At 43.4% G+C, this 24,861-nt stretch overlaps 1 protein-coding gene across 4 annotated transcripts in view; it reads right to left on the bottom strand.

Annotated features, from left to right (window-relative positions):
- Positions 1–3,467: 3,467 nt before the first annotated feature.
- bsnb (bassoon (presynaptic cytomatrix protein) b) overlaps positions 3,468–24,861 on the bottom strand; it is a 62,442-nt gene continuing 41,048 nt past the window's right edge. For 2 of the 4 annotated variants that reach the window (XM_032514062.1, XM_032514063.1), the window contains 6 exons: positions 17,596–24,063; positions 13,263–15,351; positions 11,950–12,917; positions 10,177–10,288; positions 9,943–10,089; positions 9,712–9,755 (listed from right to left, as the gene is read on the bottom strand). In XM_032514062.1, the coding sequence (XP_032369953.1) occupies positions 9,715–9,755; positions 9,943–10,089; positions 10,177–10,288; positions 11,950–12,917; positions 13,263–15,351; positions 17,596–24,063 (9,825 nt within the window). In that variant the 3' untranslated portion in view covers positions 9,712–9,714. Of the gene's footprint in view, positions 6,808–7,827; positions 7,964–9,381; positions 9,502–9,700; positions 9,756–9,942; positions 10,090–10,176; positions 10,289–11,949; positions 12,918–13,262; positions 15,352–17,595; positions 24,064–24,861 lie in introns of those variants that run through there. The other 2 variants (XM_032514060.1, XM_032514061.1) reach the window with 2 other exon arrangements.

Here is a 24,861-nt window from a genome sequence, read left to right as displayed (position 1 = left end):
ATTGCCACACATTCAAGCACAATACAAGAACATGACAACATGTTGATTCAACAGCTGCTGATGAGTTGATACCTTAGCTGCACTGCCATGTTAGTGTGAATGTAAGTTCTCTCCATGAAAAAGAAAAGTCAATGTGTCTTTTATCTAAGAAACAATACATGTACCGCAGTTACATGAGGAATACTCAGATACATGGTGAAACAACCACAGAAAAAGAACTTGATACATGCCTTTTACTCAACTCCAGACTTAGTAAATTGCCAAAAAAACATACGTCACACATCTTAGATGGGTCAGAAGAGGAGTGACGGATTGTCAATCAATCAAACCTAAATACAGCAATATCAAATTTCACTTACAAATTAAAGACAACAATATCAACTTGAATTTTTGATTTAATTTTAAGCTATACTGCACAGTTTCTGTCTCCCCCATTCTGACTGTTGTTTGTGCATATGCACCAAACAAGAGTTTGGAGTATTCAGCCTTCTTATAGATCTTGAATGGAGTCCTGTACAGGGCTCCAGTGGGGAACTCCATAGTTCTGCTAGGGGACTTCAACACAAACGTGGGCTATGATGGAGATGCTCGGAGAGGCGTGATTGGGAGGAACGGCCTCCCTGATCTAAACCAGAGTGGCTGTCTGTGCGTACGTGGTACCAGAGCACCCTGGGTGAAGACTCTGGATAGACCTGGTAAGCCCAAATGGGTAGTTTGGGTAAACTGGGAACATCTAGAGGAGGCCCCTGACAGACTTTCAACTCACACCTCCGACGGAGCTTTTTGTTCTTCCTTGTGGAGGCTGGGGGCATTGAATCTGAGTGGACAATATTCAAAGTTTCCATTGTTGAATCTGCGGTGGGGAGCTGTGGTCTTAGGTTCTTAGGTGCCTCAAGGGGGCGGTAACCTACAAACATCCTGGTGGACACCGGTAGTTAGGGAAGCCATCCAACTGAAGAAGCAGTCTCTCTGGAAGATGTTATCCCAGAAGGCTCCAGAGGCAGTTGCAAGATACCAAAGGGTGCAATCTCTGCCATGAAAGAGGCAAAGCACAGGGTGTGGGGGATGGAGAAGGACTTTTGGTCAGCACCAAGGTACCCAAGGTACTTCTGGAAAACTGTTCACTACCTCTAGAGGGGGAAGCGGGGAACCATCCAAGCTGTGTACGGTAAGGATGGAATGTTGTTGACCTCAGCTAAGGAGGTAATAGGGCGGTGGAAGGAGCACTTTGAGGAACTCCTAAATCCAGCTAATACGCCCTCTATTAAAGAGGCAAAGCTGGAGGTTGATGGGGATGATGTCGTCAATTTCCCTGGTGGAAGTCACTGAGATAATTAAACAACTCCACAGTGGCAAAGCCCCAGGGATTGGTGAGATTTGTCCGATCCCCATTTCAAAAAGGGGAACCAGAGGGTGTGTGCCAATTAGAGGGGTATCACACTTACCAGTCTCCCTAGTAAAGTCTATTCCAAGGTTCTGGAAAAGAGGGTTCGGCCAACAGTCAAACCTCAGGTTAAAACAATGCAGATTCCATCCTGGTCATGGAACAACAGATCAGATCTTCACTTTTGCAAGGATCCTGGAGGGAGCCCAACCGGTCTACATGTGTTTTGTGGATCTGGAGAAGGCGTATTACCAGGTCCCCCAGGCGACACTGTGGGAAGTGTTGCATTCGGTTTCTCTGCAGTAAGTCAGACTCGTTTCAGGTGAGTGTTGGCCTCCGTCAGGGCTGCGCTTTGTCACCGATCCTGTTTGCAGTATTTATGGACAGGATATTGAGGCGTAGTCGGGGTGGGGAGGGGTTGCAGTTCGGTGGACTGTGGATTTTATTGCTGCTTTTTGCGGAGGATGTGGTCCTGATGGCATCATTGACCTGTGACCTTCAGCGCTCAATGGATCGGTTCGCAGCTGGGATTAGGATCAGCACTTCTAAATCTGAGGCCATGGTTCTCAGCAGTAAACCAATGGAGTGCCTTCTTCATGTAGGGAATGAGTCCCTACCCCAAGTGAAGGAGTTTAAATACCTTGGGGTCTTATTTACGAGTGAGGAGACAATGGAGAGGGAGATTGGTCGGAGAATTGGCGAAGCAGGTGCGGTATTGCATTCAATTTATCGCACCGTTGTGATGACAAGAGAGTTGAGCCAGAAGGCAAAGCTCTCGATCTACCGGTCAGTGTTCGTTCCTACCCTCACCTATGGTCATGAAGGCTGGGTCATGACTGAAAGAACAAGATCCCGGGTACAAGCGGCAGAAATAGGTTTCTTCAGGAGGTTGGCTGGCATCTGCCTTTGAGATAGGGTGAGAATCTCAGGCATCCGTGAGGAACTCGGAGTAGAGCCGCTGCTCCTTTGCGTCAAAAGGAGCCAGTCAAGGTGGTTCAGGCATCTGGTAAGGATGCCTCCAGGGCGCCTCCCTAGGGAGGTGTTACAGGCACGTCCAGCTGGTAGGAGGCCTCGGGGAAGACCCAGGACTAGGTAGAGGGATTATATCTCTGGATAAGAGGATGAAGATGGATGGATGAAGTTAGAAAGAAGTGAGGTTACCAGACCCTTGTAGCATGCTCCTCCTTTCTGCTTCACCAAGCAGGTCTCACGCCAGTTTGTGAAATGGTCACGTTATTTTGATTTATTAATTTGTGTACATGTCACGATTTTCGAACGTGACCATTTCACAAACTGTCATGACACTGGGCTGCCCTGCGGGACGCAACAACAGGGAAATGAACTGCCACACGCCGGTGACAACAATGGTACGGGTTGTGGGACAAGATCCCCAGGCATAGGAACACGATCCCTGGTCTCTGTGGCATGCCACAAAAAGGGGTTTCAGATGCTGTTAGAAGAATTCAGCTGTCACTGACTTACCACTTCATAATATCTTACATTATGACTTGAAGGACTAAAAACCTGTATAGACTGTCCTCTTCAGCAATTCCAGTTCCAGCTGTACTTGTAAATGACATAAGAGCTAAATGGAAAAAAAATGTACAATCAACTAATCAACAAAACATTCGGAAGATTAATCGATAATATATCTACATCATTAGTCAGTAAAAGCGTGAGACAATTAGATATAACAATAAAATTCTCTATAAGGATAATACATTGTGTGATATATGGATATCCCATACAGTAGATGTTAGCAACAACCCAAACTATTCCAATTCTTTCTTTTCCTGATGCAAATATGCAGACTCAAACTAATCTTCTTACACCTCCATCTCTTCCCATGTATTAGCAAATACTTCTCCTTTCTCAAGTAAAGCCTGGTGTTTTCTGAATATTTGCATTGCTACTCTTGATCTCTCTTCTGTCTGCAGCAAAGCTACAAAACCTACCAGATGTCTCTTTCAGCACTGCAAGGAAATAGGTGACAGACACACACACACACACACACACACACACACACAACACACACACACACACACACACACACACACACACAACTGACAAATGGACCACAATATATTCCTTTTCTTTTTATTCTTCTCTCTGTTTGGAAATTGCAGGGTCAATATTTTCATTAATCACATTACTTGACATGATGCACCAAAATTTACTCTTTATCTGTTTACAGGAATACACTGAATAGAACACAAGGTTTCACAATGGATACACGACTGACGTTTTGCCCATTGCACTTACAACAGTGAATGACATTTTCCAGATTTTTTATTTAAATTTTTTTCCCTTACCCTCATCACCGTGCAGATCATATCCATCAAATCGAAGACCTCCTGATAGTCTGACAAAGGCATTCTACTCTGCAATTGCTGAGGAGGTTCTTTCTTTTTGTTCCACAAACACAATATGTATAGAAACTATACACAAACTGGACATGTTTCTGAATACGGGTTTTGTTCCACTGTTGTAAACAGTCAATACAAGTCAGCCACATACACTATGCTTATGCAATAATAATAATAATAATAATAATAATCATCGTCATCATCATCATCATTAGTTTCCTCATCATCATCATTATTGTGGTAATAAATTTTCTTTTTATACACAAAAGTTGGCAGCAAATACGGCATTGGGATGCACATGACAGCCGTACTCAAAACTCAAAAGCTGTACAGAAGAATGAATCCCTATTTACAGTAAGTATGTGTGTCTGTCTGCCTTTCTGTCAATCAGATGGCTGCACTTTAGGCAGTTTTGTCTTGTGCACCTCACATTGACCAGATAGCATCTCCACCTCACTTTTACATAGATCTTACACTGTTCAGTGGGAGGCACTGTTACACAACCTCCATATTTCTGCATTTAATCCAGCAGCAAGTGCTACCAGTCAGGCTTGTGCTTTCAAAATGACATGCCCTGATTTGTGAATGACAGGCTGAACATTTTACTCATCAATATTCTCTACATTGGCCTGTGAAAGTCAAGGTTCATTAGGCAAACCTTGGTGAATCATGCCTTACCCTTTTTTATTTCAGGTACAACTTCCAAGAATATAAGATCTAATCATGCACTTTTCCAATGGCTTGGCTGCTGAGTGGTTTAATCAACAATGAAATATCCAATAGAAGCATTCCATTCACCCCACAGGTTATACTGACACCCAATATGTACATTGACAAGTATTAATGAGAAGTGCTGACCATCTGTATCACAGGTTTATAGCAGCATGGACAGTCACTGCAAGCCAAACACTGAGGAGCCCAGGTCAGCCAAAACGCACAAAAACTGAATGAGGGCTTACAAACAGCCAGACAAAGCCAAGCAAACCCATGCTTCAAAGCAACATGATGGTGGACATTCAAAACCTAAAGTCTACACAGTTTACCCTTTGGCAACGAGTCCCCCGTGTTGGGAGTGAGGGGTCAAAACATGCCACGAAAATAAAAACAATTCTAGTTTGATATTCAATATTCAAATTCATACAGACAAGTTGCTAAGTAAAAACAATTTAATGACCTTTTTTATCTTTCTTTTTTTACTATTTTAATTAATAATTTTGTTGTTTTCTGGTGAATACAGTGATGATAACAACCTGTTTAGGCAGAATCACTTCCAGGTTCAGAATGAGTCATTGCATAGAACATTTGAATTGATAATTGCTTTCATCCTCTCCTATATCTGTGTGTGTGTGTGTGTGTGTGTGTGTGTGTGTGTGTGTGTGTGTGTGTGTGTGTGTGTGTGTGTGTGTGTGTGTGTGTGTGTGTGTGTGTGTGTGTACAATTACAGGCAGTGGGCCCAACTTGTTAGTGAGTTCATCTTATTGGTAAATTGGTAACCTTATTAATTAGCAGGAGGCTAACAGGCCTATTCTGTGGAGAACACAATTAACCTTGTTGGCTCTGAAATGTAACTATGATGTAAAGTGTGTGATGTGTAAAACATGTGTGCCTGTGCTTGTGTGTGTGTGTGTGTGTGGGGGGGTGGTTGCAGAGAGATAGGGAGAGTCTGTGTGAGTGTGTTTGTACCTGTCTGCATGCTCTTATGCATCTGCACATAACATGCACATCTGAACACGGTACTGTGGTTGTAAACCCGCTGACAAATTGTATTACAGATATTTATTGACATAAGTGTTTGATATTTCCCATCACTAATTTAAACAACATTTATACGATTGTGCTATATACCATTTTCTGCATGCTATTGCTTTTAAAAAACAACAAGCAAATTATTTGATGCAAGAAAACAGATTCAAACAAATAAAAAGTGAAAAATATAAAGTTTTACCAAAGAAAAACACAGAACAAAAAACACTGGAAAGTGATTCCATAAATACACAAATGAAAGATTTACATAATTAGATCTCTGATTTGTTTTTATGTACATACAATAGTATACAGTTGTGTAAAAAGAATGCATTATGACATGGACATTTTAAAACATATGAGGTATACAAGTGAAATCATGTACTGAATAAGGCTCTTTCATTCAGTGAATATCAGGCAAAAATGAAAAGAAACTAAAAGATGAGACAAATCAATAAAAAGGATAAAGCCCTCTCTGGGGCTTTATCCTTTTTATAGTCAGCCCCAGAGTGTTGAGCTGACTATAATAATGGCTTTGCGATGGCTAATCAAGCCGTGGCCACTCTTTCATTTGGTCCTCTCATCTGTGTGAATCTCACATTTGTGGGCACACTGGTAGTACTTTCTTTCCCTAAAAAACTACAGCTGATGACTAGTGGCATCTCAAAGGTGGTAATAAAGTATTCAAATGCCTCTTTTTTCAGTTTTCAAATAATTTTGTGTGTGCATTCGCATGTCCACATTTTCACAATGCATTCTGTAGACATTAAAACAAAAAGAGGAGAAATAAAAACACATTCAAAGAAAGGGTAAAATTCCCTTTACTGGAATGTACTGTAGAGATTAGAGAAACCAAGTATTCAAGGATTGTATTGGAGTCATCAGGTTGGTTGTCATTGCCATGATACACCTCGTCTACTCCAGGTATGTGACACCATTGTGGATATAAGATCTTTGATACAAGAAAAACCTATGAAAATCTCTCTTCTTTTTTTCCACTGTGTTTTGCATGAAAAGGCTGTGAAGACATCAATGTAGAATAAAATATCCTTGCCAGATTTGTATTCCCCAGACATGAGTAGTGTTCCATTAAAATTCCAATAGAGGGCGCTGAGAGGCTTCCTTTATTGAGCTGTTTGAAAAAAGGGACATGCATGGCCAAACACGCTGAATTTCTCATATAATATCCAGGAGCACTTAGTTAGCTGGCTTTTTACTGTCACACAGATCCCAGAAGGCCTTCTAGGAGGATGAGGGTAAGGGGGACACTCTCCCCCGCGTCTCCACAGCCTCATTATTAACGTTGTTGTCCTCCTGAAATAAAGACAGTGTAAATGTTAGCAGTATATACCAGTTAATAAAAATCCAATTTAATGTATAAAGAAACATCTAATAAATTGTATTTTAATATAATATGGGTCTCTAAAATTCTGCATAGTTTGCAAAACCTTCTGCAATGTTTATGTTACAGCTCTGCCAGCCTACTTTCCTTTACTTCCCATGAAACCTCAGCCAATCACAGTGCTGCTGATATTGGCAGTAATCCACAGGGCTGAGCAGGCTGGCCTGCTGCTTAAAGAAGCACAGAGTCGGGTTTATCTTCACATTACCCCACTGAATCCTGAGACTGGCCACAGCCACAGAAATTACTTGACAAACCTACTGATATTTATTCAAGTTTTAACAGACAGCGTAGCAGCTGAATGATAGACCTTCACTCAAAGGAGCCACAACCTCATCCTGTGCAAGTCAAAGCATGTGTTTTGACCGATGCTGAGTAAAGTGCATTGAAATCTGTTTTGTTTACGCTTCAGTAGTTCTGCTTCATTGAGCAGAATGAGTTTGTTAACTCATTCTACCATGTAATGAGTGACGCTTAACATGAGTCATGATTCTGTGTGTCTGCATGTGCTTTTGTCCCTTTGTGTCTTTGCGTGTGTGACATTAAAGCAAAGCCACAGATAGCCTTCTCAGGCTAATTATAGCCTGGTGTGCTTGGCCCAGATTATTGGGAGTGTCTAGAGTCAGAAGGTAGTGCTGACCTCCCTTGTTCTTAGCTTTGGCCTCCTACATCTGCAGCAGAAAGTTCAAGCGGACTGTGACTTGATTGTGAACGTGAGCTGACATTGCACTGAGGAAACCAATGAAATAAAAACGCTAAAGCAAACAAAACCAAAACCAACAACAAAACTAAATTCTATCAGTCCATAATCCAGCAACATAAACACTTACACAAGCATACGTAGACACACAGATGTATGTGAATGGCTTTTAGTTACTTACTCTCCACAATCATCATTCTTTTACTGTAGTTCTATCAAGGCATCCACTTACTTTCAGGTCTCTTCAGCTCTCTGCTGATGTTTTGTAACACCGTGCTGACGAAGCAATCACCCTTATTTAATTCACTTCAATCGAGTGCCCATGTCTAGGGAATTCAGTGCTGACAAGGCATCCTTTAATTCCAGCTCTGTTCAGTAATTTGGGGTAAGGGGAAGGTACAGGAGATCAGTCAGAATATACAATCCTAGCATTTAATCAGTCATCACTTCACTTGAGTCTTCTCACTGTGCAGGCACAGAATATGCTAATCTATGTACAAATCCAATACTTAAAGCATAACTCACCAAAATGCAACCTAGGGTCTTTTTGTGAATGTACCCGAGTCATACTTTTGTTTAAAAGCATATTTAGGACGAAAGCGTCACTTTTAAGATTTACTGTATTCTTGTTTTAGGGTCAAATGGCCTTTTGAATGGGAGAGCTTGGGGCACTTTTGTGCTAGCCTCCAATAGCTATTTTTAAAACACTAAGAAGGCACGCCACAACATGAAACTTTGCTCGAAGTATCACCAGGAGCTCTATACATGAACTCTAGCATTGAGAACATTGTTTGTATACACAGATTTTACTAAAAAGAAAGGTTTTAAACAACACACTGTTGTTTAACTACTGTTGTAGCTGTTGTTTTTCCGGTTGCCATCCATCTTGCCAGTCAAAAATAGTTGAGGGAGGAGAGTAACGATGGAAAGCTCCTGAAGCTTAGTTCCATAACTGCACGGATAATTTGTTGTTTTGTCGTTACAGATACAATAACATGCAATTACCAAGGTAATAACTATGAATGGTTTGATGATAACCATGTGTACATCTGGGTAATGGTAATATAGTTATGTTAATATTGTAATAACATGATAATAATGAAGTAATGTAAGTTGATGTTTTCACAGTAATATTGCCTACTATCAGCGCAATACTTTCCAAATTAAGTAAAATATATTGGAATTTAAAATTGGTAATACTACAATACAATATAGGTTATACCAGGTACACCGTTTAACAATACGTTACGTGTTTCCTTTATTTCATCTTTCATCTAGCCTACTGTATAAACTACCTCATTACAATGTTGTGTAGTTATATTGTTTTTACAATTACCATTGTATAATGTCTGTGACTGTAACTGGTCATTGAGTTTCATGTCCCAGTTTCACCCTTAGTAAGTCAAATAAACTGAGTTACAATGACCCCAGTTTCCAGTGCTTGATGGTGGAAGGTGTTAGATATACATATGGTTATCATCAAACCATTCCTAGTTTTTACCTTGGTAATTGCATGTTATTATATTTGTTACCTTCTTATTACCACAGTATTACATCTTAATACTGTGATGCATTACCCAGTTATTACCTTGGTAATTACACATTATTACCTATATGTTACCTCTTTATTTTCACATTGTTACCCCACTATTACCATCTTATTACTGTGGTGGAATGTAAAGTGCTACCGACTTCACATCAGGTAACAAAATATTTATCATAAAGACATTAAAAAAGTTTCATTCATTTCATTCTCAACAATAAGAAGATTTAATGGTATACTCACTGATGCACTCAGGATCTCTCTTCCTTTATTTCCTCTGTGTATGTGAAATGTATGTAATGCAGTTTCATAGGTTTTTCAAGTACATAGCTTCCAATCCATCTCATTTCAACTCTGCATATCCTAAAAAAAAGTACAGTTGATTCAAAATAATCAAGTAAAGCATAAAGACACATTATCATTTCCCGAACATCCATAATTTACAACGAATAAGAAATTTACAATTTCTGTGGATAAGCAGGTCCCTAGCTGATGCCTCCAAAGTCATGTATCTAAGTTCAACATTCTGAGTTGCAACAGACAGTAACTTCAGTTCACTTACCTTCCTTTATAAGTTCACCAAAAGGAAGTGAACTTCTTTCCAAGGCCAGACAGAGCTGCAAGAATGACAAAGAGATAGCAAATATTAAAACACAACCTGAACCAACAGTGACATACTCATTAAAGGAAGTCCAGTAACTTAATATTTGCTGTTTTATTTTAAAATAAAAGCTAACACGGTGAATTTAATATTTGCCAGACCGTAATTCAGTTTCTTAAACATTTATTTATTAATGGCTGTACCGTCTCCCAGTTTTCCCGCCTGCTCTGCTGCCCCTCCTTGCAGGATTTTAGTGAGAACATTATCCCCTTCAGCAGGTGCCTGTCCTGGTGCAGCGCTTCCTATACCTACAGGTTTGCTACCGATTCCAACGGGGGCGGCCTTGGAGCCTGCAAACAGCAAACAACATAACCATCACATATGCTGTTATTTGCTGGTCATTGTGTGATTTATAGTAATGGGGAACTGAGACTAACCAATGCCTGTAAGAGGAGGAGTAGCTATTTTGGTAGGCTGAGGTGCTGTTGTGACTCCTGTTGTAGGTTTAATTCCTGTTGTTGCTGCTGCAGGTGTAGCATCCATTTTTGTCTGTCAAACAGAAAAGAGACAAATAGTAAGTTCAGAGCAAAGTTTAAATTGCTACTGTGTATACTTTCCAACTATATTTTTTATGTAATCCCATTTTAAACATAATCTCATATAGTTAATCTATGTCAAAAAAATTTAATTTGTGTTAATGTTATATTCTATGCCTTTGTCTTTATTGCAGTGTAATTCTTGATTTCCAGTTCCCACCTCTGTCTGTGTATAATGCTCAACATGAACTAGAAATGTCGATTTCTCACACTCTACATTCCCAAAGCATGAAACAAACAAACCCTTGCTTGTTTTTTGTGACATTTAAGCCTCTTCTTCTTCCTGCTTCTGGCGAGAGCAGTCGTGTTTTTCCTCCTCTCCCTTCTTTTCTTAGCTTGGCTCCCATTCTAGTCTGTCTACCTTGTCGTGTGGAAGTTTTTCTCCTTTTCTCTTTGTACCCTGCCTGCTGCTTTCCTGGAACATTCAACATGGAATTGATTAACTGGTCACTCAGCGCTATTGACAAGATTTTTTCACTCAAGCATGCTTCACCGGGTGCCCCAGTGGGACATTCTCTGCAGGCTACGCTCGCGATTCTTGGGAGAATTGGCAAGCGGTCTGCCTGGACGTACTGACTGTGGAAGATGTTGAAGATATTTGGATAATTGGAATTCTGTTGGTGGGGCTACTGATCATCGGACATGGAGTCTCCCTGACCTATCGGAAAATTGGTAAGACAGCCGCCAGCAAATTTACCCACAAGCTGTCTAGGGAACTTAAAGAGTGCTTACATGGAGTGATTGAGAGAATGAAGGTTTTACATCTGAGGGCTGACCAGACCAGTGAACTGTCTCGTAACATCTCAGACCGGTCTGGGGAAGCACAGAGGGGGAGTGATATCATCCGGGCTCAGTCGGTGAAGTTTCTTCATTTAACCACCGGACTGGCAGAGAAGGTAGACGAACTGTCAAAATCACTTCATGAATTGGATGCACGTATGACGCTGAGGACGAGTGGAATTGATTGATGAACATTGATTCGGACAAATTCCACCGAGTCAACCTAAATCGAACTGAAATTGTTCAACTATCCTTACCTTTACCCGAGCGGGAAAACAACTCGCAGCTGGATTTCTATCTCCTCCTGTGCACTGTCTTATCTCCTCAAGGACAAGGCCGAATGAACTGAGCTTTTAACAACATAGACAGTCTGACGTTTCACATTCACGCACACAACTCATTATCTTACACACACACCATACACCCCCCCCCCCCCCCCCCCCCCCATCCCGCCCCGCACCGTCTGACTGCCCTCGGTTTCTTGTGTTTTCTCCCCACCCCCCAAGCCACCTCAAAATCCACATGAACTGTGTGTTTCTTGTACATTATGTTGTGATGTTGTTATGTATTGTATATTATGTTGCTGTCTGCATTGTTTCTTTTTGAGAAAGCTCCAAAGCTGCCGCCCGGAGGCTTGCTCCAATCTGAGTCAAATTCCTCGTATGTATCCTCATACCTTGCAAATAAAGCTGATTCTGATTCAGATTCAGATAGTAATATGGAATAAGAAAAATATCACACAATACCAGGTGTTCAAGTAGCACATCCTCAAAAACAAATTATGAACGCATCATGTATGTTACTGTAAGTAAAATCCGGCTCAGGTCTACTCACCGCTGTGAGGGCTGGCTGCCCTGCTGCAGACCCTACTCCTGGTTGGCGTCCCTGTGGCGGGGCTTGGCCAGATTTGGGCTGCTGCTGTGCCAATCCAGCTCCTGCAGTGGTTGTTGGCTGGCTGCTCTGAGGGGTCTGGCTGTGCGGCTGAGATGGTTGCTGGCTGCGCTGCTGCTGCTGCTGCTGCTGCTGCTGCTGCTGCTGCTGCTGCTGCTGCTGCTGGGCCTGTTGGTTACCATCAAGTGGTTCAGAGCCTGAATGTCTACCAGACTGGCCCTGAACACCTGACCGCTGCTGCCCAGCATGGCCTTGAGAGAGCTGCTGCCCAGCATGGACCTGAGAGGGCTGCTGCCCAGCATGGCTCTGAGAGGGCTGCTGCCCAGCATGGCTCTGAGAGGGCTGCTGCCCAGCATGGCCCTGAGAGAGCTGCTGCTGCTGCTGTGGTTTAGACCCTGCTGCAGAGGGCTCCTGCCTTCTGGACGTTGTGCGATCTCCTTGGGGTCTCTGGCTCCGTCCCCCAGTCCCTGGGTGATGACCAGAGGCTGAGTCTCGAGAGAAGTCGCCTGAGTTCCGGGGGCTTCCCTGGCTAGAACGGGAGTCTAGACCACCCCTTCTTTGTGTAGATGAGGAGCCTCTGCCATCAGAACGGACAGATGGGTCTTTGGGGTGTGTCCTGGAGGAACGGGACGACCTGGGATCCTCTGAAGTGTGGCGAGAAGAGCTGTGTCTGCTAGAGCTGCTGCCATGATGACGGTGATCCCGTGTTGTTGTGGAGGAGGAGTGGCGCTGTTGGTTGTACTCATCCTGGGGGCAGTATTCCTCTGGAGGTTCATCATAATCATGGTAGGTTTGTTTACTACGCCTGCCAGTGGATGAGTGACCTCCACCTCCATGATGTCTTGAGCGATCAGAACGGGCCTCCCGTGGCTTCTCAAACCAATCAGTCTCCTCTTGGCCCAAATGATAGGCTTTTAAAACCAAAACAAACATTATCAGTCAAGTGCTTTATGTGATGAAGAGTAGCATGCAGATTGAAGCCATGCAAAATAACTGGAAAAATATAAGCCACATCCCAGAGCCATGCACATTTTTGAGGAATCCAACAGAAAAGAAAACATGTATGTCACCGCAAACTTAAAAATGATGCGGGAAAAAAAGAAATATAAAACAGGCATTTTTGGCTTAATTCATCACAGGGAACATTGCATAAAAAAGACAAGACAGACAAAGTAATCACTCTTCTCAAAATTTCACACTTGGCATGCAGTCCCTTTCCAGCACTCAGGCAGCACAAATTATTCAGCACCAGTTACCTTCACTGTCAGAAACAGCACAGTGCATGTCATCTACAAGGTAAGGGTCATCTGGTTTATATACATGACTTCTGGGCAGGTCCTTCTTGTGATGGTCCTGCACATCTGGCAACGAATGGCTGGAGCCATACTGATTCCTCGCATCATGGGCATCTGGTATGCCAGAGCTTCTTCCAATGCCTACAGGCTTCCCAACAGGACTGAGTGGACTCTCCTCTTCTGAATTCTGGCTGCGCATGGGAGGCCTTCCACTGCGGCTGCTTCTTTGAGACCGCTCCATGGCATCCCTCTCATAGGATTTACTTCTGTGGCCTGTGGCATCTCTGGAGGAAATCTTGTCCATACCATATCCAGTAGACCTGGACCTACCAGAGCTGTACATGCGGTCCTCCTCCTCAAGACCTTCACGACTGGTGCCGTAATATTTCTGCTGGTCATATGCATTCTTCTTCACTCCGTAGGTGACATCATCCTGAAGCTTCTTGGATCTGGACACAACTGTACAGCTGCCTCCTGTTGATGTGGTCATTGTGTAAGAGGCAAGGTCAGACTCTACATCCCGTGCTTCCTCAATAGGGGAGAATTTAGAAATCTTCTGCTCCATTCCCTGCTTCCTGTGCTTACTACGTTTAGAGGAGACTACTGCAGGGGCGAGATTCTTGGGTGCAAGTTTGTGGCCACTGGAGCTGCTCCGTGATGGTTGTTTATAATCATCATAGTAATAGGATGAACCTCCACTTCCTGTGGTGCTGGTGCGACTGTCCACTGCACCCTGGTACCCTGTTGTTCCTGTAGGTCTGCCATAAGCATCCAAAGGTTCATCTTCAGGCCTACTGTAGGCACTTCCACGTGCAGGGCCATTCTCACTGCGATACCGCCCTCCCACAGGATGGCTTAGAGCATCAGTAGCTTGGCTGGTGTTGTCTTTTGTCAACTCACTGATGTCATCAATCATGACATAGTTCCTAGGAATATTCTGCTCCAGGTTAGAAGTGTAGACTCCATCTGAAGCATAAGCAGAGGTGGGACTTTCCACAGAGTGAGTCAACCCGGGCTCTGGGGGGCGGTACTGTCCATAAGTATTGCTGTAGACTGAGCCAAAGTTGGTATCTGGAGCTGATGTGGCCACTGACACAGCTGGGTTGCTGATGACTTCATAGTTGGTAGGGAGTTTTTGCTCAAGGTCAGCCAAAGAGGTTTGCCGTGGTCTTTGATGGACTGTAAGGATCTCTGCCTGGGGCTGATAGGAGAGACCAGGTTGATAGGGGCTAGGGTAAGGAAGGCTCTGGTTTGGCATAGGCTGACCAGGTGGATGGAAGCCTTGGTGACCATGCTGCTGAATGCCAAGGTCTGTCTGGTAGGAAGACTGGGAATACATGCGATTGGAATAGGTTCCCTGGTTCTGGTAGCCTGGGCCTGGTGGGGGATGGGGCTGGAATGTTCCTGGCTGGGGTGCAGAAGATGAAGGGTACTGAGGAGGTTGGAAACCTATCTGTTGGTAAGCAGACCCTGGTTGGTGTGTTGAGGGTTGACTTTGAGGGTATGGATAAGACAAATATGATGATGTTGAGGGATACTGGGAGCTTACATTAAGATCATTTGAAAATTGGCTCAATGGTGCAGTGCTGGGCCTTGTCAGCAGACCATTAGCATCAAAAGTTCCTGTTGCAGCTACCAGTCTGAGATTATTGAGCTCACTGTCAGACATGTAGTCCCGAGCATCACCCATACATCTCAAGTAAGCCAGCTCTCTCCTCTCCCTGTCCTTCACCATGGTCTCCTTACGTTGGGTGATGCCTAGCTCCAAGTAACGTAGCTTGGCATCTATCTCTTTCTCTTCTTCCTCCAGTTCAGCCTGCTGCTTACGGAGCTTTGATGACTCTTGTTCCACAGCTTTCAGTTCACTCAGTAGGCCAGCCTTGGTGACTCCCTGGGCAGGTCTGGGTAGGACCCTCTGGGGCATGCCAGGAGAGCTGTACATTTGTGCTGGAGTAACAATAGGGAGCGAAGTCTCATCTGGAGGGGGGCTGGGGAGAGTCCTCTTTATTTTCCTCATCAGAGAGTTCTGCTGCTGCTGCAGGGAGGCCATCTGCTTGGAGAGGCAAAGACACATTAACAAACACTGAGCTATAAACAGAATGAGTTTATGTTAATTAGAATCATTATTGTACACTAGGTACTCACAGAGGGTCTACACATTTCTTCATCCCTAGACCTAAGTGAAGAGCTATCCAGCCTGATAGGTGGTCAGACTACTTGGTTAATTAACCTATGTACTACGGGGGCATCAGTAGTTCAATAAAAGTACTGTAGTTTGCAAATGTTAAAATGTTGTTTCACTAAAGCCAAAGTAGTGGCAGTCAGTGTAGTCAACAAAAAACATGTATTAATATTTCCAAGTATTTCCACTTACAGGTACAATTTAACCATGTTACTCGTTATACTAAAGCAGTAGCATTTATAATATTGTTACCGCAATTAATTAAATTGACTCTAAATGCAGTGGTTGAATGTAATTGAATGTAAATTTACTCAAGTACTGTACTTAAGTACAAATTGGAAGTACTTGTATTTTGTGGCACCTGAGTCTTTTCTTTTCATGTCACTTTCTACTTCTACTCCACAACATTTCAGAGGGAAAAAATTTACTTCTTACTCCACTACATTAATCTGACAGCTTTAACATGTTAAACAAAACACATGTAGTTTATTAAACATGATATATTATTATAAATTAAACTACCCAATAATATATAGACCTGCAAGTACAGCTGAAATGATTAGCCGATTAAACACTTATTTGATAGACAGAACTGTTTTGATAATTTCCAGTTTCTAAAATGTGAGAATGTTCAGCACATTTTCCTGATGATACTTGATGAAGTAACATTTTCAATCCAGGATTTTTACCTGAAACAGTATTTTTACAGTGTGGTATTATTTCTTTTACTTAAGTAAAGGATCTTAAGTAAATGTACTAATACTAAATGTAGGATCCACAAATATCAGGATAATTCTTTAATCAAAATAATATACTAAACAAATACGTGTGTTGAGAAGCTTAGTAAATGTAAACATTATGAATACGTAAAAGTTTTTTTCAAATCGACAGGAGACATCAGTCAGTATAGTAAAGCAATTGTGTTTTGAGCCGTTTGATTTCATTCAAATGTATTTGAGAAATATGTTAATTTACCCTCTACTCTTTTGAGCAAATATCCACAGTATCTGGCCTTTTTTGGCATTGCTTCAAATATTTATGTATGGCATGCAGGTAACAGCAATCAAATGTATAAACTACAAATAAAAACACAACATAAAAAGACATCTGTGCTAGTCCAATACTTACAAAATAGTTGTGTTGGGTGGATCCATGGCAAATATTCACAAGAGAACCGTGTATAAAACACTAACACTAAACGTGTAAAATGCCTGAAATCTGATTTCTATGTTTGCTTCTCAAACTAATTTTGGTCTAAGTGTATAGCAATGCTAATTTACTTTGACCAGCTGCTAACAATCAGGAAGACAGCAAAGCACCACCAGTATTTCTCCACATTGTATGTCCCCCTGGCAACTCCTAAGGGGTTGCCAGATATAGAAGATATGACACAGAAAGAGAGAGAGAGAAATACAGAGAGAGAGAGAGAGAGTAAGAGAGAAAGGGAGAGAGGAGAGAGAGAGGGGGGGGGGGGGGGGGGGGGGGAGGGAGACCAAAAGAGTAAAAATGGTAGATAAGAAAAGAGAAACAGCAGAAAAGGATGATGGGAAAAGCTTTTCTGGCATGGCCAGCTGCTCTCATGAGAACATTCTGTCACCTTATTGATGCCAGATCCTGTGTGATCATCTATGTCCACATACAGCATATTCTGCATACACGCTCTTTTTAAATTTAGACAATTAATTGACAAATTATTCCCTAATTTAATGTTTCTCTAAATGCAAATTGGCTAAAACATATTTTTGCTGTGTTTGGCACTGGTATGTAATGATCATGAAACATTAGTTTGATCGCAAAAGATATGATAAATTTTATGATACCATACATAATGTCAGTGTGATCTCTAATTCTCTGAATGTATAAAAAAAATGCATTTAATTATGTTCCTTCAAAAAAAAACATAGATGTATGGTAAATTTGACATCAGTATAGTACATGTTGTATACTACCAACATGTTTTATTTGATCAAATACTCACATTTCCCTTAGGTACCTAAGGCATTTATGCACAGTAGCTTTATTTAAAGAAACTACTCTAGATTGTGTGGGTGTGCTGCATTTCTAAAGACAATATTTGGATAACTGATAAATGAAATTGTGATGGTTTCGTACCTGACTGTTGGACATAGCTTGTTGATGATATGGGGAGAACCTGTTCTTGGCAGGGTCATCTGATGTGGGGCTGAGAGGCTTGGGATCTGACATGGAGCGCTGCACACTTTTTATGGGTCTTGGAAGGGTCTGGTGGCGCTGGGGTGATTCGGCAGTAAAGGCCTTCTGCTGGGGTGTAACGTGGGCCTTGTTAAGTTTCTCCTGGGAAGCAAATGTTGTCTCCAGCATGCGATGAGGAGACAATGGAGATACAGGGGAGTATAGCACCTGGGGAGATTTGGGGGGCTGGCGAGAAGGAGACTCATTTTGTTGATAGCCAATTTCCAAGGGGTCTGGTTTTCTCCTCTCAAATTTTGCAACTCCTTGAAGTCGAGGAGAGGTTGGTTCAGTTGTGTTTGCACCTACTATATGCAGACTTGTGGAGTACGGACTAATAGTTGTAGGGACACTCAGCTGGGGGACAACCACACCCTGAGACTGAGACTCTGGTTCTGTCTGGCAAGCCAGACTCTCTCCTTTGTGGGTCCTTTCAGGGGCCGCTATGTAATGTAATAAATCAACCTTTGAGGTCTCTGCCATGGTAATGTGGATAGCAGGCGAAATCCTGCTAAGTTGGTCAGGCTCTGTTTGGCATGATGAATCATTTGTGGTCTGAATAGCTATACTTGCAGAAGCCACTTTAGAGGACCCTTCTGGTTTAGCCTCACCACTGGACTCAGAGTGCTTTGATACACGTGATCGCCTGCGCCTCACTGGCTGCTGGTCCCAATCTCCTTGGTCCTCCTCATCGGTCTGCACACTGCAGTCCGCAATACGCCTTGTTCTCCTGCGCCTGTTCATGAATCTGTCCTCTCCATCTTCATCATCTGTTTGCACACAACTGTCTGTAATTCTCTTCACAGCGTCCTCCTCTGAGCCATCCCTCAGCCGAGGCATGGAATTCTGCTTTTTCATAATCTTGGAATCAGCCTGTTTGTCACTGCTTCTCAATGACATTTCAGAGGCAGAACTATGAATAGGTCGAGCAGCCACCACGGCTTGGACTACTTGTCCATCCTGCCAAAATTTAACACTCTGTCCATCTTGTTGAATAACTCTACCACTCTGGTCACAAATAATGAACCCTTGAGGGGGCCCTCCTCCAACAACTACCCCTTGTATAGCACCCTGGGCAGATGTCGCTGCTGCTGCTGCTGCCGCCACTGCTGATGCCGCTGCTGCTGCCTCCGCTGCTGCAGTAGCAGCTGCTGCCTCTACTGCTGCCGTCTTTTGCCTTTTCTGCTCCTCCAACTGCTGCTGAAGCTGGTGCTGCAGAGACTGAATTTGTTCAAGCTGCATTCTCTGTTGGGCCAGTTGTTCTCTTTGCATAATGAGCTGTGTCTCCCGCTCTGCCTGCTGTTGGTGTAGGACTTGCTGTTTGATTGTCTGCAGCTCTTGAATCTCACGCTGAACAATTAATTGTTCTTTTTCTCTGTGTCGCTGAAGCTCCATACGGTCTCTTTCAAGCTCCTCATGTAGACGCAACTGTCGTAATTTTTCCAGTTCAACACGCTCTCGCTCTAGCTGCAACACATGCTCTTGTTGCTGACTCAGTCTCTCATCTTCCTTAGATTTCTGGGGTTCCATGGGAGGAGAAAGTTTGGAATTTGGTTCTAGGGCAGTGCAGTGTGGTGTCACTTGTGGCTGACCCTGTTGCAAAACTAATGGTTGAGGTTGACTGAGGGGTTGAACTTGAGGTTGGGTTTGAGTCAAAGATAAAGGTTCAGTTTGAGTAGGTAACTGGTGTAGCTGCATTTGAGTCTGCAATGGCTGAACAGTTGGAGGATGACCTTGAGCTTGAGAGGGGGGCGTAACACTCTGTGAGGTAAGTTGCGAGCGGTCTATCTGTAGATCTGATATGGTTTGTATACCAGTTGCTGGTACATTTTGTGCCCCTAAGTGTGCTCCTGGTTGGATGGGTGGAAGGGTTGCAGCTGTTTGAGCAACAACTGTTGTTTGTAACTGCTTTCCAAGGTACATAGGAGTTTCCTGGTGTGAGCTGCTTGCATCAGGCACACTTCCTGATGGTGTGGCTGAAGTAGGATACTGGTTTGGAGTAGGGTAGGAATATGGTCCCTGCGTGGACAGAGGCATTCTGGGAGTCACTTGAGGCAACCTGGTAAGGCTAGCCAACGGTACAGCAGTTACACCTGTAGGGTAAGGTCTGTAAATTCCTCTAGGGATGGGGCGAAGGACAGAGGAAGGCTGGGTGGTAATTGGCAAGGTGGAGGCTATGGGAGTGTTGATGGTGGAATATATCATGCCATCACCTCCTCTCATAGCAGCAGGGTACAAGGCCCGTATACTTGCTTGTCTAGCATTTATTAGATTTGTTAGGGTTTGGCCATTTGCTGTTGGCCTTCCATCTGGGCCATACAGTAGATTTGCTCTTATTGATGCTAAGCTTTGCTGAAGGTTTAGCCTAGCTAAGGGACCACCCCTTCCAGTCCCATATGGTACCAGTTCAGGGTTATTTCCATAACGGCTTCCAAACTGGTCCACAGAGTTAAGAGCTGCACACATACGACTGATCTCCCTGGCAGTGGTTGCACTGTACTGCGCCAGATTGGAGTCCTGTGGTCCTGTTAGGTCACGTGAAGTGTGGGTATAGTCAGAATTGATATTTGACATGGAGCCATATCGGCGAAGGGGTAATGAAGGGCCTGCAACATCTCCTTGGTGACGCAAGTCTGTGTAAGATCCATACTGTGCTCCAATTCCAAGGTATCCACTATCATAAGCCTGATTCACGCTGCTCAGATCTACTGCCAAACCCCCTTGGGCATTACTCTGATAGTGACCAGCATCAGTCATGGAGGGTAGATTAGTATCAGACATGGAGGGCTGAATTCTTCCTGAGGGGACTGTCGGTTGTTGATATGGTTTATGTTCCGCTGTCACTCCTTGAGACTGATGGTATTGTTGTTGTTGTTGATATTGCTGCTGCTGTTGTTGTTGCTGCTGTTGTTGTGGATGATGTTGTTGATTATGATGTTGTTGTTGTTGTTGTTGTTGTTGTTGTTGTTGTTGTTGTTGTTGTTGTTGTTGTTGGCTGATATTGTAGTGTGGTGGATGGGCAGGGTGGGCTGCTTGAGAGGTTTCAGTAATGGGTTTTTTATCTAAAGATACTGTTGTAGGCTTCTGAGTGAATGACCCTGAACAGGAACCAGCAAAGGGCAATTTATAAACAACATCACAACAAGCCACTTGGTTTTCTGGTTTGATCTGTCCAGTGAGATCCAAAACCTGAGGTGGGGGAGGAGGTTCCTCTCGCGTAACCAGTTGAGTAACTGTGCCTCCCTGTGATGTATTACTTTCATCTAATTGCACCATCATAACATGGGGCTTACCTGTGGACAAGTTCATTACTGTTGGCTTGTTTTTTAGCTCTAAGGCAACTCCAGCATAGACTTCATGGGGAGCATTGGAAGAAGGAGCCCCAGACACTGATGGGGAAGTCAGCGGAGATACTCTAGAAATGGCACTTGCAGTCACTGCAGGCTGGGCACTACTTGTCTGGCTCACTACAAGATCTTTTTTAATCAGCAGTGGCTGGACCTGATTAGCTAAATTGTAACGAGCAAAAGAGGATTGCTGATGATGCTGCTGGAGTTGCTGCTCAAGAAGCTGTTGCTGCTGCAGGAGCTTCTGTTGCTGTAACTGCAGTTGTTGCTGTTGTATACCCAGGTTCTCCAGGCAGGCGTCAATTTTGGGAATAGATGGGTCAGTAATTGGTGGCTTGCTCTGGGTTAAACACACAGCTGATCCAACACCCTGCCCCAAATCCATACGATTTTGCAAAGGATCTCCATATACAACTTGTTGCTTGGGTTGGGACATAAACATAGAACCTGCAACTGTGACACTAACTGTGGTCGGTGTTGATACAGATATGTGCGGTTGCTCTTGTGAATTCAGGTTCATAATAAGAGGTTGCACTGCTGTATGTCGACCAGATGGGTGCTCTGCTCCTAAAGAGTATCTCCTTGTATCGGTGGCAAGGGATGTTAAGTCCATTCCCTGGTCTGTCATTATAATTGGAGCCGGCCTCATTGGGGCTCTCAGATCCACCACATTAGTGTTTGGATGTGTTTGACTATGACCCACAACCATTGAAGAGCCTGGAATATTTGACATTTTACATAGAGATATGTTTTCTATAGATCCACGACTATGTGCAGTTGTGGTCACAGTGCTACTACCAAGATTTACTTTTTCAAAATTGTGAGCCATCTGTAAGGAACGTTTAGGAGACTGTTGTGATGAATGCATTTGTGGTGATGTTGGGGAACTAGTCGAAGGGGGCTGGGAGCTATACAACGTTTTACAACTGACCTGTGTAGGTGATGACAAAGGGGAAGTGGAAGAATTTACTGTAATTGGCTTGGCAGGACTAGTTGTATCAGAGCCTAGTGTTATCACCATAACTGGTGAATCTTGGGAAGATTGCTGTCGTGCAAGACGTGGCGAAATTGCCCTTTGAGGGGCCTGCGTTCCATGGGATGCTGCAGCTGATGTAGGACCACCAGGCAAAGATGGTAGCTGCCTGCCACTACCACCAGTGGGTCTCAGGGATGGCGTATGTGTTGGGCTTTGTACTGGAGAAGCACTGGGGGAGGCCGAGGGGCTGGGACTTTTGAAAAGGGAGAAGACTTTGGAGGTTAGGGAGGATGCTCCAGGGTCAGATGATGCCTGTGTTGGCTTCTGGGGGCCTGCTCTGTTGCCAGCAGGCACTGTGCAACCTGCCTGGCGATTTGTGGCAGCCTGACTGACTTGGGCTTTGGTCGTGGCAACTCCAACAACACCTTCAATTTTGGCACTCTGTGACATTATCCTGTTTTGCGTTTCTTTTGATAGATGCTGTGCTGCATGAATTCCTGGAATTCTTGGATCACTCCCTGTTGTGGAGAAGGACATAGGTGCAGAAACCTGTGTTGGGCTTGAGCCGGGGGTTAGGACAGTTCCTGCTTCAAGATGATGTTTACTGTCAGGCTGAGAGGCACCTTTCTGCTGATTAGTTGTATGCCCTTGCCTCTGCATTAGCTGTGCTTTCTTCATCATCTCCTCATAGACCTCCTCTGCACTTTTTAGTGTTTTATCAGATGGTGATGTTGCTGATGTCTTTTCTGTCGGGGAGTAGAGTGATGTGAAAGTTGGAAGGTTATATTCATTTCCTGATTTGTAAAGCTTTCCACCAATCATCTCAAAGCCCTCTGCCTCTGAGTCCATAGATGGTGAGTATTCAGAACATGATGATCTGTGAAGCTCCTCCATCTCTGCAGCCTGCCTCAGCTCTTCTGTAGGTGATGCATCCTCAATAGGAGAGAGATTACTGGGGGGTGTTTTGGATCTCTCCCGACGTCTCTGTGCCCGTAGCTCTTCTTTATCCCTCTTTGTTTTTCGAGCAGTACTCCGGATCCTCTGTTGCTCTAGATCTCTCATCTGCTCCTGTTCTCTAAGTAGTTCTTCCTCCTCTCTGAGCTCATCCTCCTCAGATGAGTCCTCGATAGTGGGGAGCAGTGGACCATGGGACCGATGCCGAGCCTTCCTCTGCTGCTTTGCCTCCTCTAGTCTTGCCCTACGACTAGGGCTGCTGTCACTGTCATCCTCCATGGATGACACAGATGTGGGGGATGTTCCAGAGGTGTAGCTGGGGGTGGTTGCAGGTAAGGTGGATGAATATTCTCCCTTAGACCGCTCCTCGGGAGAACCAGTCAGACTTTCCATCTCTAGCTCTGGTTCTCGTAGGTCATGCTCAGTACTTAGCTCCATGTCTCGGTTGTAGCTGTTGGTGTTATTCAGCTCAATGGTCTTAAAACGCCGAAGGCCTCCAGCCATTACAACGTCTTCCTCTTCATTTGTCTCTGATGCCTTGGTGTCATCCTCAAAACTATTAGAATGATGAGAGAGTCGCCGTCTCTCTTTGCTCAAATCCCCACTGGTTTTATTTCCCCTTCTAGTCTTCTGGGTTCCATGCTCTTCCATCTCCTCTTCATCTGCACTCATCTCAATAATTTGCCTCCTCATATATTCCTCATCTGTTACATCTTTATGTGACTTCTTCTGTCTTACAGGCAATGGTGAGAGACCACTTTCACTGCTGTCCTCCACATAATCATGGCGAAGCTTACAACTGAGTTCATCCTCTGATTCATCCCTTGCTGCATCATCATCAGGGTTGTAGTCTCGGCCCTGTCCTACAGACAGTGAATGTGGCCTGTGCTTCTGGTCTGATGCCGTCTTTGACTCTAGTAAAGGCTTCATGGAGCTTTCCAGCTTGGTGATTTCTGAGGGCACGGAAGCACCTCTTTCACTGAGTTTGATTCCTTCTTCCCGGATCTGTCCTGTAATCTCCCCATGAGAGCTGGAGATCCCATCTGAGGAGTATCCAGTGTCACTTAGACTCTGTGTACTTGATTTGTTGTAATCCTGAAAAAAAGAAAAAGAGAAGGAAAAAGTTCAGAAGCAAACATAAGACATTTTTTCCCCTAAACTAACTCACCGTATGGTCTATTACAGGCCTCAGAGCACACCTTGTGTTCCATTATTTCATCAAATTAATTAGCAGTCACATTTTCATGAGCGTTTTTAGATAAGATGTAGTAAAATTAATGCACTTGACTTGATACAATCAAAATAGTCTCTAATACTTATTAGAGAACAATTACATTGGAACGAACAAAACCTTTAAATCAAACAAATATAGTAAAAGTTTAGGCTAAAATCAACCCAAATATTTACTATAACTTTTTGGTTTAGAAGTCAAGCGTACTTGACTTATACATTTGTTGCCCTGAAAAAGAGTAAATTAATTTCAACATTTGTTTTATCTAAAGAAGCACTGAATTCTAATTAAAGCTTTTATTTTGACTTGTTTGTGAACACAATCTTATTTTGTAGATTATTATTGCTATCGAACATATTCTATTGATTTGGGTTGAGTTTGCCTTTCAAAGTTATGTACACACAGATGGATAAATACACTGACACATAGAGTGAATATAACAGACAGTTAAACATACAAACATCTACAGACAAATGTAATTTGGTTACATGCTTGATTGCCACCTTTGACGCATTCTCCTTTGCATTCTTCGGACCGTTGAAGAATAACGAACATGCGTAGAATGCTTAAAATACCATCACAAAGTGTCACAGCAAACAAAAAGCTTGCGTTTGATACAAATAAAATTGTACAAAAACCAGGCGGAGGAATGGGGGAACCGG

The sequence above is a fragment of the Etheostoma spectabile genome, chromosome 4 (genome assembly GCF_008692095.1).
Source record: "Etheostoma spectabile isolate EspeVRDwgs_2016 chromosome 4, UIUC_Espe_1.0, whole genome shotgun sequence".
Classification (NCBI taxonomy): domain Eukaryota; kingdom Metazoa; phylum Chordata; class Actinopteri; order Perciformes; family Percidae; genus Etheostoma; species Etheostoma spectabile.
The sequence above is the reverse complement of the archived record's forward strand: the minus strand, read 5'-3'. Positions and strand labels throughout refer to the sequence as shown.